This window comes from Coregonus clupeaformis, unplaced genomic scaffold (assembly GCF_020615455.1).
Source record: "Coregonus clupeaformis isolate EN_2021a unplaced genomic scaffold, ASM2061545v1 scaf0926, whole genome shotgun sequence".
Taxonomy (NCBI): Eukaryota; Metazoa; Chordata; class Actinopteri; order Salmoniformes; family Salmonidae; genus Coregonus; species Coregonus clupeaformis.
In genome coordinates, this window is record NW_025534380.1 from 183,592 (window position 1) to 200,072 (window position 16,481).

General features: G+C 43.5%; 1 protein-coding gene across 1 annotated transcript; it reads right to left on the bottom strand.

Moving 5' to 3' along the window:
* Window positions 1-1,945: 1,945 nt before the first annotated feature.
* On the bottom strand, window positions 1,946-14,847 carry LOC123485987 (C-type lectin domain family 4 member M-like). Its single transcript, XM_045217123.1, has 6 exons — window positions 14,768-14,847; window positions 14,372-14,497; window positions 14,103-14,285; window positions 4,274-4,413; window positions 4,087-4,196; window positions 1,946-2,621 (listed from the first exon to the last, which is right to left on the bottom strand). The coding sequence occupies exons 2-6, from the start codon at window positions 14,451-14,453 to the stop codon at window positions 2,474-2,476; spliced, it is 663 nt and encodes a 220-aa protein (XP_045073058.1). The 5' UTR covers window positions 14,454-14,497; window positions 14,768-14,847; the 3' UTR covers window positions 1,946-2,473.
* Window positions 14,848-16,481: the final 1,634 nt, after the last annotated feature.

The window sequence follows — 16,481 nt, forward strand, 5'->3', positions numbered from 1 at the left end:
ATAATGGTGAGGAATCAGCTGGGACCATAGTAACCAAGGAAAAAACAATTGGTAACACTACGCCGTGAAGGACTGAAATCCTGCAGCGCCCGCAAGGTCCCCCTGCTCAAGAAAGCACATATACATGCCCGTCTGAAGTTTGCCAATGAACATCTGAATAATTCAGAGGAGAACTGGGTGAAAGTGTTGTGGTCAGATGAGACCAAAATCGAGCTCTTCGGCATCAACTCAACTCGCCGGAATGCTGCCTATGACCCCAAGAACACCATCCCAACCGTCAAAGATGGGAGGTGGAAACATTATGCTTTGGGGGTGTTTTTCTGCTAAGGGGACAGGACAACTTCACCGCATCAAACGGACGATGGACGGGGCCATGTACCGTCAAATCTTGGGTGAGAACCTCCTTCCCTCAGCCAGGGCATTGAAAATGGGTTGTGGATGGGTATTCCAGCATGACAATGAACCAAAACCCACGGCCAAGGCAACAAAGGAGTGGCTCAAGAAGAAGCACATTAAGGTCCAGGAGTGGCCTAGCCAGTCTCCAGACCTTAATCCCATAGAAAATCTGTGGAGGGAGCTGAAGGTTTGAGTAGCCAAACGTCAGCCTCGAAACCTTAATGACTTGGAGAAGATCTGCAAAGAGGAGTGGGACAAAATCCCTCCTGAGATGTGTGCAAACCTGGTGGCCAACTACAAGAAACGTCTGACCTCTGATTGCCAACAAGGGTTTTGCCACCAAGTACTAAGTCATGTTTTGCAGAGGGGTCAAATACTTATTTCCCTCATTAAAATGCAAATCAATTTATAACATTTTTGACATGCGTTTTTCTGGATTTTTTTGTTTCTCAATGTTCAAATAAACCTACCATTAAAATTATAGACTGATCATTTCTTTGTCAGTGGGCAAACGTACAACATCAGCAGAATGATCAAATACTTTTTTCCCTCACTGTATATGGGTAAAATTTGCTATCTAACCAACAACAGTAACGATGTACAGTACCAGTCAAACGTTTGGACACCTACTCATTCAAGGGTTTATCTTATTTTTTACATTGTAGAATAATAGTGAAGACATCAAAACTATTAAATAACACATATGGAATCATCTAGTAACCAAAACAGTGTTAAACAAATAAAAACATATATATACATATTTTATATTTGAGATTCTTCAAATAGCCACCCTTTGCCTTGATGACAGCTTTGCACACTCTTGGCGGAATTGGTATCAAACCCATGGTTTCTATGTGTTTGATGCCATTCTATTTGCTCTGTTCCAGCCATTATTACTAGCCGTCCACCCCTCAGCAGCCTCCACTGATGTATATACTTTTACATGAATCATACATGAATCTCAGACACACCATGCCTAAGGCTGTCTTTCTGATATCTGAGGTCATTGCCACCTGTCCTACTGTAGTCAATGATTAGTCCCAGTTAGTTTAATAACAAAATCATAGACACTGTTTTCATAACTGATGGTTATTTATGATCCAACCCTTCATTCTGGTGTTGTCACTGCAAAGAGGTTAAAAATATGAGTTAAAATGGAAACAGTAACATTCACACTCTATCCATAAGTGGCAGCGAAGTGTCTTGTCCTTCTAGATTCCATGTCAATATTAGATCAAGTATAAAACAGAGAAGTGTCTTGTCCTTCTAGATTCCATGTTAATATTAGATAAAGTATAAAACAGAGAGGGGTCTTGTCCTTCTAGATTCCATGTTAATATTAGATAAAGTATAAAACAGAGAAGTGTCTTGTCCTTCTAGATTCCATGTTAATATTAGATCAAGTATAAAACAGAGAAGTGTCTTGTCCTTCTAGATTCCATGTTAATATTAGATAAAGTATAAAACAGAGGTGTCTTGTCCTTCTAGATTCCATGTTAGATAAAACAGAGTACAGAACAATAATGTACTAGAAAGGAAGTGTCTTTAATCTAGGATAAATGATTTATTAAAATAGCAGGACGTAGACATTGTTTACGTTCAGTATGATAAAAGCACAAGAAGCAAACATACAGTATATCTGAAACATATACAGTCATTTCAAATGTATTTAGTACTGTAAAACTTAACAGTAATTGATTGACAGCGGCTATTGAATGATATACCCCTATTATACAACTCATTGTTTGACATATTAATAAATGATTGTGTGTCAGCTTGTGTAGAGGACATGTGTCGGTCATGATTGGTTGCTCATGGTCACGTGATGAGGTAGCCCCGCCTGCAACTTCAAAATCAGTGTCTCGGCCCAAAAGTGAATTTCCTCTAACTAAGAGGTTGTTTTCTCCCGTTGGAGACTCAGGTTCAGATCAGTGTGTGTGTGTGTGTGTGTGTGTGTGTGCGCACGTCTGAATGTGTGTTTGTCTCCTACCTGTAGTTCAGAGTACCATTCTACCAAATCACGCCAGTCTTCAGACCATCATTAACATAAAGTAGATTAATCAGCAGTGCAGAGAAATTACCTATGAGAAGCCTCTTTCTCACAGATCCATTGTTGTGGAAATGAACACTTATAATCCCTCCATACTCTTTGGCCTGGTGACATGTAATAGATTTCCCCACAGTTCTCCACTCTACCACCATCAGGCTCTCCACTCCCCCAATACCTGCAGTAGAAACAACAGAGTTAGACTGGCCACTCTCTCAGAACCTAGAGTATGAACAACACAGAGAGTCAGTCCTACTCCTTACACTGTGGTCAGTGTTATTACAGCAGTAGTCTCTTACCTTGGGGTGGTCAGTGTTATTAGAGCAGTAGTCTCTTACCTTGGGGTGGTCAGTGTTATTATAGAGCAGTAGTCTCTTACCTTGGGGTGGTCAGTGTTATTATAGAGCAGTAGTCTCTTACCTTGGGGTGATCAGTGTTATTAGAGCAGTAGTCTCTTACCTTGGGGTGGTCAGTGTTATTAGAGCAGTAGTCTCTTACCTTGGGGTGGTCAGTGTTATTATAGAGCAGTAGTCTCTTACCTTGGGGTGGTCAGTGTAATATAGAGCAGTAGTCTCTTACCTTGGGGTGGTCAGTGTTATATAGAGCAGTAGTCTCTTACCTTGGGGTGGTCAGTGTTATTATAGAGCAGTAGTCTCTTACCTTGGGGTGATCAGTGTAATTAGAGCAGTAGTCTCTTACCTTGGGGTGGTCAGTGTTATTATAGCAGTAGTCTCTTACCTTGGGGTGGTCAGTGTTATTAGAGCAGTAGTCTCTTACCTTGGGGTGGTCAGTGTTATTAGAGCAGTAGTCTCTTACCTTGGGGTGGTCAGTGTTATTATAGAGCAGTAGTCTCTTACCTTGGGGTGATCAGTGTTATTAGAGCAGTAGTCTCTTACCTTGGGGTGGTCAGTGTTATTAGAGCAGTAGTCTCTTACCTTGGGGTGGTCAGTGTTATTATAGAGCAGTAGTCTCTTACCTTGGGGTGGTCAGTGTTATTATAGAGCAGTAGTCTCTTACCTTGGGGTGATCAGTGTAATTAGAGCAGTAGTCTCTTACCTTGGGGTGGTCAGTGTTATTATAGCAGTAGTCTCTTACCTTGGGGTGGTCAGTGTTATTAGAGCAGTAGTCTCTTACCTTGGGGTGGTCAGTGTTATTATAGCAGTAGTCTCTTACCTTGGGGTGGTCAGTGTTATTAGAGCAGTAGTCTCTTACCTTGGGGTGATCAGTGTAATTAGAGCAGTAGTCTCTTACCTTGGGGTGGTCAGTGTTATTAGAGCAGTAGTCTCTTACCTTGGGGTGGTCAGTGTTATTATAGAGCAGTAGTCTCTTACCTTGGGGTGATCAGTGTAATTAGAGCAGTAGTCTCTTACCTTGGGGTGGTCAGTGTTATTATAGCAGTAGTCTCTTACCTTGGGGTGGTCAGTGTTATTAGAGCAGTAGTCTCTTACCTTGGGGTGGTCAGTGTTATTATAGCAGTAGTCTCTTACCTTGGGGTGGTCAGTGTTATTAGAGCAGTAGTCTCTTACCTTGGGGTGGTCAGTGTTATTAGAGCAGTAGTCTCTTACCTTGGGGTGGTCAGTGTTATTAGAGCAGTAGTCTCTTACCTTGGGGTGGTCAGTGTTATTAGAGCAGTAGTCTCTTACCTTGGGGTGGTCAGTGGGGTGCCGTCCACCCATTTCCAGGTCCCCTCAGTAACAGAGTCAGTCAGACCAATCCAGACATAACGGACTGATTCAATCCCATTGATGAATGCCTGTTGTGGTGGCACAGAAAAAGCATTGTTAATAATACATGATAAATACAGTAGTTCTCTCTGTCTCTGTCTCTCACCTGTTCCTCTTCACTGTTAATGATCACCAGGTCTGCTCCTCTCTCCAGACAGTCCTGTCTACTCTCAGTCCAGGATTTCCTCTCAGTAGAGAGATAGTAACATCTGCAGCCAAACCTTCTCCATCCTTCAGGACAGGACCCTAGAAGTTTGACATTTTTACTATCTTTGACACTCGAATGTTACAAAAAAGAATGTATGAAAAATTAAAAAAGGGCATGACATAGAAAAGTAAAAATATTTAAATAAAATATTCTAATAAACTCTTCCAATGAGCTGATTGAGATGTCACCTTGCAGCTTTAGGTAATAATTCAAATGTTCTGGGGATTTCACAGAGCAATTGTTTGTGTGAATTGCCTGTTTGCCTATAGCTTTTACACTGAACAAAAATATAAACGCAACATGCAACAATTTCAAAGATTCTACTTAGTTACAGTTTATAAGGCAATCAGTCAATATTGCCCCACTCCACATCAATGGCTGCGCAAAGTTGCTGGTTATTGGCGGGAACTGGAACACGCTGTTGCACACGTCGATCCAGAGCATCACAAACATGCTCAATGGGTGACATGTCTGGTGAGTATTCAGGCCTTGGAAGAACTGGGACATTTTCAGATTCCAGGAATTGTGTACAGATCCTTGCTACATGCAGATGAGCTTCCCTGAGACGATTTCTGACAGTTTGCGCAGAAATTATTTGGTTGTGCAAACCCACAGTTTCATCAGCTGTCTGGGTGGCAGGTGAAGAAGCCAGATGTGGAGGTCCTGACCTGGCATGGTTACACGTGGTCTGCGGTTGTGAGGCCGTTTGGACGTACTGCCAAATTCACTAAAACGACATTGGAGGTGGCTTATGGTAGAGAAATGAACATTCAATTATCTGGCAACAGCTCTGGCCGACATTCTTGCAGTCACCATGCCAACTGCATGCTCCCTCAAGACATGTGAAGAGTCGTCGTCGTCGGGTGAGGTTGTGTCTCTCTCTGGCGGGAGGTAAGCTTGGCTTATATGGCTTATATACATAGTTTGGGCTTTGTCGAGTAAAGCTTAAACTATGTATTTAGATTGTAGTTAGGTATTGTAGGTAGTTATCGTGGGTTGTTGTATGTAATTATTGTAGGTTAGTATTGTATTCGGCTGAGCCCGGTGAAGCACGAATCTAGCTAACCCACTACCTGGACTAGCTAGCGGGTAGCTACTGGTAAGTATTAGCAACTGTGGATAGTTGTTTCACGCCTGAGAGTACCTGTAATTATGCCAGCTAGCTGCCTACAATAATTACATAAAATAATGCCTACCATTCAGCTGTTTTTCTAACCTCATTCTTCTGAAGCGTTAACGTTAGGTAGTAAGTGGCTACTGTGCTTGAAATTTAGCTAGCTTGTTGCTACCTGGATAGCTACTAAACAATAGCTGGAACGACCTAGCGAACAGACGCGAACTGGCTGAGTCAATTCAGTGGCTAGCTTTGCACTTGGCTAGCTAACAGTAGCTGCTAGGGGTAAGTTATAACCTACATTTGTGTTTTGTTTTTACATACTGGTAGCCAGAGTCGTTCAAGGGAATTCAGGACACGTGTGACTAGTTAACGTTAGCTTGGCTCTCTCTGTGTGTTCGTGCCGTGGGAGGAGGGGTTTCTTCTTTGTCTGAAAGCAATGGCTAGCTAGTATGCTAACTATTCTAGCTTTCTAGCTAACCCTCCAGTCCCTCGACTTCTTGGCGCTGACGGAAACATGGATTACCACTGAAAACACTGCTACTCCTACTGCTCTCTCCTAGTCTGACCATCTGTTCTCGCATACCTCGAGAGCATCTGTTCAGAGGGGTGGTGGCACAGGAATCCTCATCTCTCCCAAGTGGACATTCTCTCTTTTTCCCCTGACCCATCTGTCTATCTCCTCATTTGAATTCCATGCTGTCACAGTCACTAGCCCATTCGAGCTTAACATCCTTGTCATTTATCACCCTCCAGGTTCCCTTGGAGAGTTCATCAATGAGCTTGACGCCTTGATAAGTTCCTTTCCTGAGGAAGGCTCACCCCTCACAGTTCTGGGTGACTTCAACCTCCCTACGTCTACCTTTGACTCATTTCTCTCTGCCTCCTTTCCACTCCTCTCCTCTTTTGACCTCACCCTCTCACCGTCCCCCCCTACTCACAAGGCAGGCAATACGCTTGACCTCATCTTTACTAGATGCTGTTCTTCTACTAATCTCACTGCAACTCCCCTCCATGTCTTCGACCACTACTTTGTATCCTTTTCTCTCTCGCTCTCCTCCAACACTACTCACTCTGCCCCTACTCAGATGGTAATGCGCTGTCGCAACCTTCGCTCTCTCTCCCGCTACTCTCTCCTCTTCCATCCTATCATCTCTTCCCTCTGCTCAATCCTTCTCCCTCCAATCTCCTGATTCTGCCTCCTCAACCCTCCTCTCCTCCCTTTCTGCATCCTTTGACTCTCTATGTCCATTATTCTCCCGGCCGGCTCGGTCCTCCCCTCCTGCTCCGTGGCTTGATGACTCATTGCGAGCTCACAGAACAGGGCTCCGGGCAGCCGAGCGGAAATGGAGGAAAACTAGACTCCCTGCGGACCTGGCATCTTTTCACCCCCTCCTCTCTACATTTTCTTCATCTGTTTCTGCTGCTAAAACCACTTTCTACCACTCTAAATTCCAAGCATCTGCCTCTGACCCTAGAAAGCTCTTTGCCACCTTCTCCTCCCTGCTGAATCCTCCTCCCCATCCCTCCCTGTGGATGACTTCGTCAACCATTTTGAAAAGAAGGTTGACGACATCCGATCCTCGTTTGTTAAGTCAAATGACACTGCTGGTCCTGATCACACTGCCCTACCCTATGCTTTGACTTCTTTCTCCCCTCTCTCTCCAGATAAAATCTTGCGACTTGTGAAGGCTGGCCGCCCAACAACCTGCCCACTTGACCCTATCCCCTCCTCTCTTCTCCAGACCATCTCCGGTGACCTTCTCCCTTACCTCACCTTGCTCATCAACACATCCTTGACCACTGGCTATGTCCCTTCCGTCTTCAAGAGAGCGAGAGTGCAAAGAGTGCAAAGAGCCTTGGCGTGACCCTGGACAACACCCTGTCATTCTCCGCTAACATCAAGGCGGTGACCCGATCCTGTAGGTTCATGCTCTACAACATTCGGAGAGTACGACCCTGCCTTACACAGGAAGCGGCACAGGTCCTTATCCAGGCACTTGTCATCTCCCGTCTGGATTACTGCAACTCGCTGTTGGCTGGGCTCCCTGCCTGTGCCATTAAACCCCTACAACTCATCCAGAATGCCGCAGCCCGTCTGGTGTTCAACCTTCCCAAGTTCTCTCACGTCACCCCGCTCCTCCACACACTCCACTGGCTTCCAGTTGAAGCTCGCATCTGCTACAAGACCATGGTGCTTGCCTACGGAGCTGTGAGGGGAACGGCACCTCCGTACCTTCAGGCTCTGATCAGTCCCTACATCCAAACGAGGGCATTGCGTTCATCCACCTCTGGCCTGCTGGCCCCCCTACCTCTGCGGAAGCACAGTTCCCGCTCAGCCCAGTCAAAACTGTTCGCTGCTCTGGCACCCCAATGGTGGAACAAGCTCCCTCACGACGCCAGGACAGCGGAGTCACTCACCACCTTCCGGAGACACTTGAAACCCCACCTCTTTAAGGAATACATGGGATAGGATGAAGTAATCCTTCTAACCCCCCTTACACCACCCCCCAAAATGTTTTTTTTAAATATATATATATATTGTAAAGTGGTTATCCCACTGGCTATAAGGTGAATGCACCAATTTGTAAGTCGCTCTGGATAAGAGCGTCTGCTAAATGACGTAAATGTAAAGTGACATTTATGGCATTGTGTAGTGGACAAAACTGCACATTATAGAGTGGCCTTTTATTGTCCCCAACACAAGGTGCACCTGTGTAATTATCATGCTGTTTAATCAGCATCTTGATATGCCACACCTGTCAGGTGGATGGATTATCTTGGCAAAAGAGAAATGCTCACTAACAGTGATGTAAACAAATTTGTACATACAGAACATTTCTGGGATCTTTTATTTCAGCTCATGAAACATGGGACCAACACTTTACATGTTGCGTTTATATATTCTTTTCTTCAGTGTATGTGTGACATTTTCACATTAAATGTAACTTTTGCAACTACTATTTAATCACACATTCAATAAGTGAGTAGCTTTGCACGAGCCTTGGCTTGAGAGAGTCCGGAACAGCTCATAGGATCTAGGCTCCTGCTCCTGTTTCTGTAGCGTGACCATAGTCACCAAGAAAACAATTGGTAACACACTACGCCGTGAAGGACTGAAATCCTGCAGCGCCCGCAAGGTCCCCCTGCTCAAGAAAGCACATATACAGGCCCGTCTGAAGTTTGCCAATGAACATCTGAATGATTCAGAGGAGAACTGGGTGAAAGTGTTGTGGTCAGATGAGACCAAAATGGAGCTCTTTGGCATCAACTCAACTCGCCGTGTTTGGAGGAGGAGGAATGCTGCCTATGACCCCAAGAACACCATCTCCACCGTCAAACATGGAGGTGGGAAACATTATGCTTTGGGGGTGTTTTTCTGCTAAGGGGACAGGACAACTTCACCGCATCAAAGGGACGATGGACTGGGCCATGTACCGTCAAATCTTGGGTGAGAACCTCCTTCCCTCAGCCAGGGCATTGAAAATGGGTCGTGGATGGGTATTCCAGCATGACAATGACCCAAAACACACGGCCAAGGCAACAAAGGAGTGGCTCAAGAAGAAGCACATTAAGGTCCTGGAGTGGCCTAGCCAGTCTCCAGACCTTAATCCCATAGAATATCTGTGGAGTGAGCTGAAGGTTCGAGTTGCCAAACATCAGCCTCGAAACCTTAATGACTTGGAGAAGATCTGCAAAGAGGAGTGGGACAAAATCCCTCCTGAGAGTGTGTGCAAACCTGGTGGCCAACAACAAGAAGCGTCTGACCTCTGTGATTGCCAACAAGGGTTTTGCCACCAAGTACTAAGTCATGTTTTGCAGAGGGGTCAAATACTTATTTCCCTCATTAAAATGCAAATCAATTTATAACATTTTTGACATGCGTTTTTCTGGATTTTGTTGTTGTTATTCTGTCTCTCACTGTTCAAATAAACCTACCATTAAAATTATAGACTGATCATGTCTTTGTCAGTGGGCAAACACACAAAATCAGCAGGGGATCAAATACTTTTTTCCCTCACTGTAACAGAAACTCAGATTTGTTGTGTGCAAAAATATGTGAACCCCTTCAGTCAATAGCTTGTCGCACCTCCTTTAGCAGCGATAACTTGGACTAAACTCCTATAGCCAGTAATTAGTCTCTGACATCTCATTTGAGGGATTTTTGCGCACTCCTCCTTACTCAGCATCTCGATTGGATTTACATTTTACATTTTAGTCATTTAGGTCAGGACTTTGACTTGGCCAATCCAAAACACAAATCTTCTTTCTCTTGAGCCATTGTTTGGTAGATTTGCTTTTATGCTTTGGGTCGTTGTCTTGTTGGAAGATCCATTTTCGGCCCAGCTTTAGTTCCTTGACTGATGGCCTGACCTTCTGTTCAATAATCTCCTGGTATACCTCAGAATTCATGGTTCCCTTAATGATTGGAGTCGTCCAGGTCCAGAGGAGGAAAAGCAGCCCCAGATCATGACATTCCCACCACCATGCTTGACCGTTGGGTTAAGGTTATTTTAGTGGTAGGCAGCGTTGGGTTTTCACCAAACATCGCGGGGTGTTGATTGTGACCAAAACGGTCAATTCTGGACTTATTGGTCCAGAGAATGGACTTCCAGAAACCTTCAGGTTTGTCGAAGTGGTCCATGGCAAAGTTAAGATGGGCAGTTTGGTTCTTTGTTGACAGCAGAGGCTTCTTCCTAGCAACCCTCCCATGAATGGCATTTCGATTCAGTAATCTTATTGTTGAAGCATGCACAGTTATCTGAGAAGCAGCAAGGGAGGTATGCACATCTCTAAGATGTTTGGGTTGGCTTTTACCTGATTTATGATTGTTCTTGTGGACCTTGGGGATAAGTCCATCCACTCCTAGGCCGAGTTGCTGTCATGTTAAATGCTCTCCATTTGTAAATGATTTGCCTCAGTGGACTGATGGAGCTCAAATCTTTTTGAGATGATTTTATAGCCTTCCCCAGACTCATGTGCTCTCACTACCCTCGTCCTGATGTCCTCAGATCTCCTTTCCTCTCGGCATGGAGTGCTTTGCATTCACCTGGATGAGTAACACCAAACTGACCAGGTTTCTATTTATCAGAAACCCGCCCAAACTCTTTCCTAATGATCTCTCCTTTGATTGGTTCATTTGGTTGCTAATTATTTACCCACCTGATTCTACTTACCTACTTGATTTAATCAATGCAACTTGGGGTTCACTTATTTTTGCACCTGCACTAATTCCTTTTAAATTGTGTCTTTCTACTACAGGCATGATTTCCTCTACACCAACATATGGTATTGGTAAATATAAACCTGTTATGTAAGATAAAAAAAGACTGGTTCTGATTAAATGAAGATTTCATGGTAAAAACATAAAAATCTGTAATTGCACAAGGGGTTCACATACTTTCAAGCAGCACTGTATGTCTTGTGTCTGTGTAGTTGTGCATATACCTTCGCACTTTCTCCACATTTTGTTACGTTACAGCCTTATTCTAAAATGTGTTAAATTGTTTTTTTTTACCTCATCAATCTACACACAATACCCCATAAATGACAAAAGGGAAGACATTTTTTTGTTGTTGACATTTTTGCTAATTTATTTAAAATAAAAAACAGAAATATCACATTTACATAAGTATTCACACCCTTTACTCAGTATTTTGTTGAAGCACCTTTGGCAGCGATTACAGCCTCGAGTCTTCTTGGGTATGATGCTACAAGCTTGGCACACCTGTATTTGGGTAGTTTCTCCCATTCTTCTCTGCAGATCCTCTCAAGCTCTGTCAAGTTGGATGGGGAGCGTCGCTGCACATCTATTTTCAGGTCTCTCCAGAGAGGTTCGATCGGGTTCAAGTCCGGGCTCTGGCTGGGCCACTCAAGGACATTCAGAGACTTGTCCCGAAGCCACTCCTGCATTGTCTTGGCTGTGTGCCTAGGGTCGTCGTCCTGTTGGAAGGTGAACCTCGCCCCAGTCTGAGGTTGTGAGCACTCTGGAGCAGGTTTTCATCAAGGATATAAGCACTTTACTCCGTTCATCTTTGCCTTGATCCCGACTAGTCTCCCAGTCCCTGCCGCTGAAAAACAACCCCACAGCATGATGCTGCCACCACCATGCTTCACCGTAGGGATGGTGCCAGGTTTCCTCCAGATGTGACACTTGGCATTCAGGCCAAAGAGCTCAATCTTGGTTTCATCAGACCAGGTAATCTTGTCTTCATGTGCCTTTTACTGAGGAATGGCTTCCGTCTACTATAAAGGCCTGATTGGTGGAGTCCCTCAGAGATGGTTGTCCTTCTGGAAGGTTCTCCCATCTCCACAGAGGACCTATAGAGCTCTGTCAGAGTGATCATCAGGTTCTTGGTCACTTCCCTGACCAAGGCCCTTCTCTCCCGATTGCTCAGTTTGGCCGGGTGGCCAGATCTAGGAAGAGTCTTGGTGGTTCCAAACATCTTCCATTTAAGAATGATGGAGGCCACTGTGTTCTTGGGGACCTTCAATGCTGCAGACATTTTTTGATACCCTTCCCCAGATCTGTGCATCGACACAATCCTGTCTCGGAGCTCAGCAGACAATTTCTTCGACCTCATGGCTTGGTTTTTGATCTGACATGTACTGTCAACTGTGGGACCTTATATAGACAGGTGTGTGCCTTTCCAAATCATGTCCAATGAGTATAATTTACCACAGGTGGACTCCAACCAAGTTGTGGAAACATTTCAAGGATACATTTCGAGTCTCATAGCAAAGGGGCTGAATTCTTATGTAAATATGGTATTTCTGTTTTTAAATTTTTTATAAATTGGCAAAAAAATTCTAAAAACCTGTTTTCGCTTTGTCAAGGGGTATTGTGTGTAGATTGCTGAGGATTTTTTCTTTATTTAATCCATTTTAGAATAAGGCTGTAACGTAACAAAATGTGGAAAAAGGGGTCTGAATACTTTCCGAAGGCAATGCACAGTTGAAGTCGGAAGTTTACATACACTTAGGTTGGAGTCATTAAAACTCGTTCTTCAACCACTCCACAAATTTCTTGTTAACTAACTATAGTTTTGGCAAGTCGGTTAGGACATCTACTTTGTGCATGATACAAGTAATTTTTTCAACAATTGTTTATAGACAGATTATTTCACTTACAATTCACAGTATCACAATTCCATTGGGTCAGAAGTTTACATACACTAAGTTGACTGTGCCTTTAAATAGCTTGGAAAATTCCAGAAAATGATGTCATGGCTTTAGAAGCTTCTGATAGGCTAATTGACATCATTTGAGTCAATTGAAGGTGTACCTGTGGATGTATTGCAAGGCCTACCTTCAAACTCAGTGCCTCTTTGCTTGACATCATGGGAACATCAAAAGAAATCAGCCAAGACCTCAGACATTTTTTTGTAGACCTCCACAAGTCTAGTTCATCCTTGGGAGCAATTTCCAAATGCCTGAAGGTACCATGTTCATCTGTACAAACAATAGTACGCAAGTATAAATACCATGGGACCACGCAGCCGTCATACCGCTCAGGAAGGAGACGCGTTCTGTCTCCTAGAGATTAACGTACTTTGATGCGAAAAGTGCAAATCAATCCCAGAACAACAGCAAAGGACCTTGTGAAGATGCTGGAGGAAACAGGTACAAAAGTATATATATCCACAATAAAACGAGTCCTATATCGACATAACCTGAAAGGCCGCTCAGCAAGGAAGAAGCCACTGCTCGAAAACCGCCATAAAAAAGCCAGACAATGGTTTGCAACTGCACATGGGGACAAAGATCATACTTTTTGGAGAAATGTCCTCTGGTCTGATGAAACAAAAATAGAACTGCTTTGCCATAATGACCATCGTTATTTTTGCAGGAAAAGGGGGTCGCTTGCAAGTCGAAGAACACCATCCTAACCGTGAAGCACAGGAGTGGCAGCATCATGCTGTGGCGGTGCTTTGCTGCAGGAGGGACTGGTGCACATCACAAAATAGATGGCATCATGAGGAAGGAACATTATGTGGATATAGCAGCATCTCAAGACATCAGTCAGGAAGTTAAAGCTTGGTCGCAATATGGGTCTTCCAAATGGACAATAACCCCAAGCATACTTCCAAAGTTGTGGCAAAATGGCTTAAGGACAACAAAGTCAAGGTATTGGAGTGGCCATCACAAAACCCTGACCTCAATCCTATAGAAAATCTGTGGGCAGAACTGAAAAAGCGTGTGCGAGCAAGGAGGCCTACAAACCTGACTCAGTTACACCAGCTCTGTCAGGAGGAATGGGCAAAAATTCAGCCAACTTATTGTGGGAAGCTTGTGGAAGGCTACCCGAAACGTTTGACCCAAGTTATACAATTTAAAGGCAATGCTACCAAATACTAATTGAGTGTATGTAAACTTCTGACCCACTGGGAATGTGATGAAAGAAATAAAAGCTGAAATAAATCACTCTACTATTATTATTTCTTAAAATAAAATGGTGATCCTAACTGACCTAAGACAGGGAATTTTTACTAGGATTAAATGTCAGGAATCGTGAAAAACTGAGTTTAAATGTATTTGTCTAAGGTGTATGTAAACTTCCGACTTCAAAGGTATGTGTTTATTTCTCTGTATTTAAAACAGGGCTGTCCTTACCTTTGATATTACAATTCAGCCTTTCTATCTCCTTCTGTAGCTGGTCACGCTCCATAGTTCTAGTGTTCAGACTATTCTGTAGCTGGTCTCTCTCTGTGGTCCTGGTATTTAGAATATTCTGTAGCTGGTCTCTCTCTGTGGTCCTGGTATTTAGACTATTCTGTAGATGGACTACAGTGGCATCTGTAAAAGGGAAAAGTCAATCAAAATGTGTAACTGTCACAACATTGACTACAAATGTTTTAGTACAAAAAAAAAAAAACACTTACAGCCTATGATCAGACCCAGTAGAAAACCCAATGCAATAGATCCAGAGTCTCTCTTCCGCCACAGGATCCGGGACCTCTCCATATTGGACTGATGCGTTACAGAACCTATTTGGCCGGATCCGCTACCTTTCGTGGCATGAAAAATTATTGTTACTGTTTGCAATGTAAAAATTATGATTAAAGCGCTTAATGTATCCTCCTTAATTCTCCTGCCCCCTAAAAAAAATGCAATGTGAAGATGTCGATTTTCAGCCCGCGCCTGATATTCTGAGAATACTAAACTTTTAACTAGTTTATCACACATTGTTATTTCACATTATACAAATAAATTACATCTCTTCTAAGTATGAAATAAAATGATACTTGTAAATTAAGAAAATAAAAGACTGCACTCACCATAGTACCTAAGCCTGGTTTTTAACTGGTCTCTCTCTGTGGTCCTGGTATTTAGAATATTCTGTAACTGGTCTCTCTCTGTGGTCCTGGTATTTAGAATATTCTGTAGCTGGTCTCTCTCTGTGGTCCTGGTATTTAGAATATTCTGTAGCTGGTCTCTCTCAGTGGTCCTGGTATTTAGACTATTCTGTAGCTGGTCTCTCTCTGTGGTCCTGGTATTTAGAATATTCTGTAGCTGGTCTCTCTCAGTGGTCCTGGTATTTAGACTATTCTGTAGCTGGTCTCTCTCTGTGGTCCTGGTATTTAGACTACTCTGTAGCTGGTCTCGCTCTACAGTGGCATCTGTAAAAGGGAAAAGTCAATCAAAATGTGTAACTGTCACAACATTGACTACAAATGTTTTAGTAAAAAAAAAAAAAACACTTACAGCCTATGATCAGACCCAGTAGAAAACCCACTGCCAAAAATCCAGAGAGTCTCTTCCACCACCACCACCACAGGATCCGGGACCTCTCCAGTTTGGACTGATGCGTTACAGAACCTGTACTGTTTGCAATGTAAAGATTATGATTAAAGCGCTTAATGTATCCTCCTTAATTCTCCTGCCCCCTAAAAAAAATGCAATGTGAAGATGTCGATTTTCAGCCCGCGCCTGATATTCTGAGAATAATAAACTTTTAACTACTTTATCACACATTGTTATTTCTAAATGGTTCACCCGACATGGATGAAAATACCATCAAATTAAAGCTGACTGTCTGCACCTTAACCTCATAGTCATTATTTCAAATCCAAACTTTTGGAGTATAGAGCCATAAGAAGAAATGCTGCACTGTCCCAATAACTACAGAGGACACTGTAGATAGGTGTAAGGTATAGGCAGATAGCCTCAATATTAACGGAGGACACTGTAGACAGGGGTAAGGTAGAGGCAGGTAGCCTCAATATTAACAGAGGACACTGTAGGTAGGGGTAAGGTAAAGGCAGAAGGGCCTCAATATTAACGGAGGACACTGTAGGTAGGGGTAAGGTAGAGGCAGGTAGCCTCAATATTAACGGAGGACACTGTAGATAGGGGTAAGGTAGAGCGAGGTAGACTCAATATTAATGGAGGGCACTGTAGGTAGGGGTAAGGTAGAGGCAGGTAGACTCAATATTAACGGAGGACACTGTAGATAGGGGTAAGGTAGAGGCAGGTAGCCTCAATATTAACAGAGGACACTGTAGATAGGGGTAAGGTAGAGGCAGGTAGCCTCAATATTAACAGAGGACACTGTAGATAGGGGTAAGGTAGAGGCAGGTAGCCTCAATATTAACAGAGGACACTGTAGGTAGGGGTAAGGTAGAGGCAGGTAGCCTCAATATTAACAGAGGACACTTTAGGTAGGGGTAAGGTAGAGACAGGTAGCCTCAATATTAACAGAGGACACTGTAGGTAGGGGTAAGGTAGAGACAGGTAGCCTTGAGGTTACAGTGTTGGGCCTGTAACCGAAAGGTTGCTGGTTCGAATACCGGAGCAGACAAGGTGAAAAATATGTTGCAGTGCCCTTTAGCAAGGCACTTAATCCTAATTGCTCCAGGGGCGCTGTGCATTGGAGCCTTTGCGATCATTGTCAAGAAGCCGCACCTATCCCATTCGCGTTCAGAGTGAGAAAGTAAAGGCTATAGAGAAATAATTACGCTCAAATGATGAGGATTTCTATCATCTTGAACA

Excerpts from the sequence above, each read along its gene's own strand:
- LOC123485987 (XM_045217123.1), bottom strand. The coding sequence starts at position 14,453 with ATGGAGAGGTCCCGGATCCTGTGGCGGAAGAGAGACTCTGGATCTATT. Across the intron at positions 14,286-14,371 it reads ACTGGGTCTGATCATAGGCT|ATGCCACTGTAGTCCATCTA; the intron begins GTAAGTGTTTTT and ends TCCCTTTTACAG. Across the intron at positions 4,414-14,102 it reads GCTGAATTGTAATATCAAAG|GGTCCTGTCCTGAAGGATGG; the intron begins GTAAGGACAGCC and ends TCAAACTTCTAG.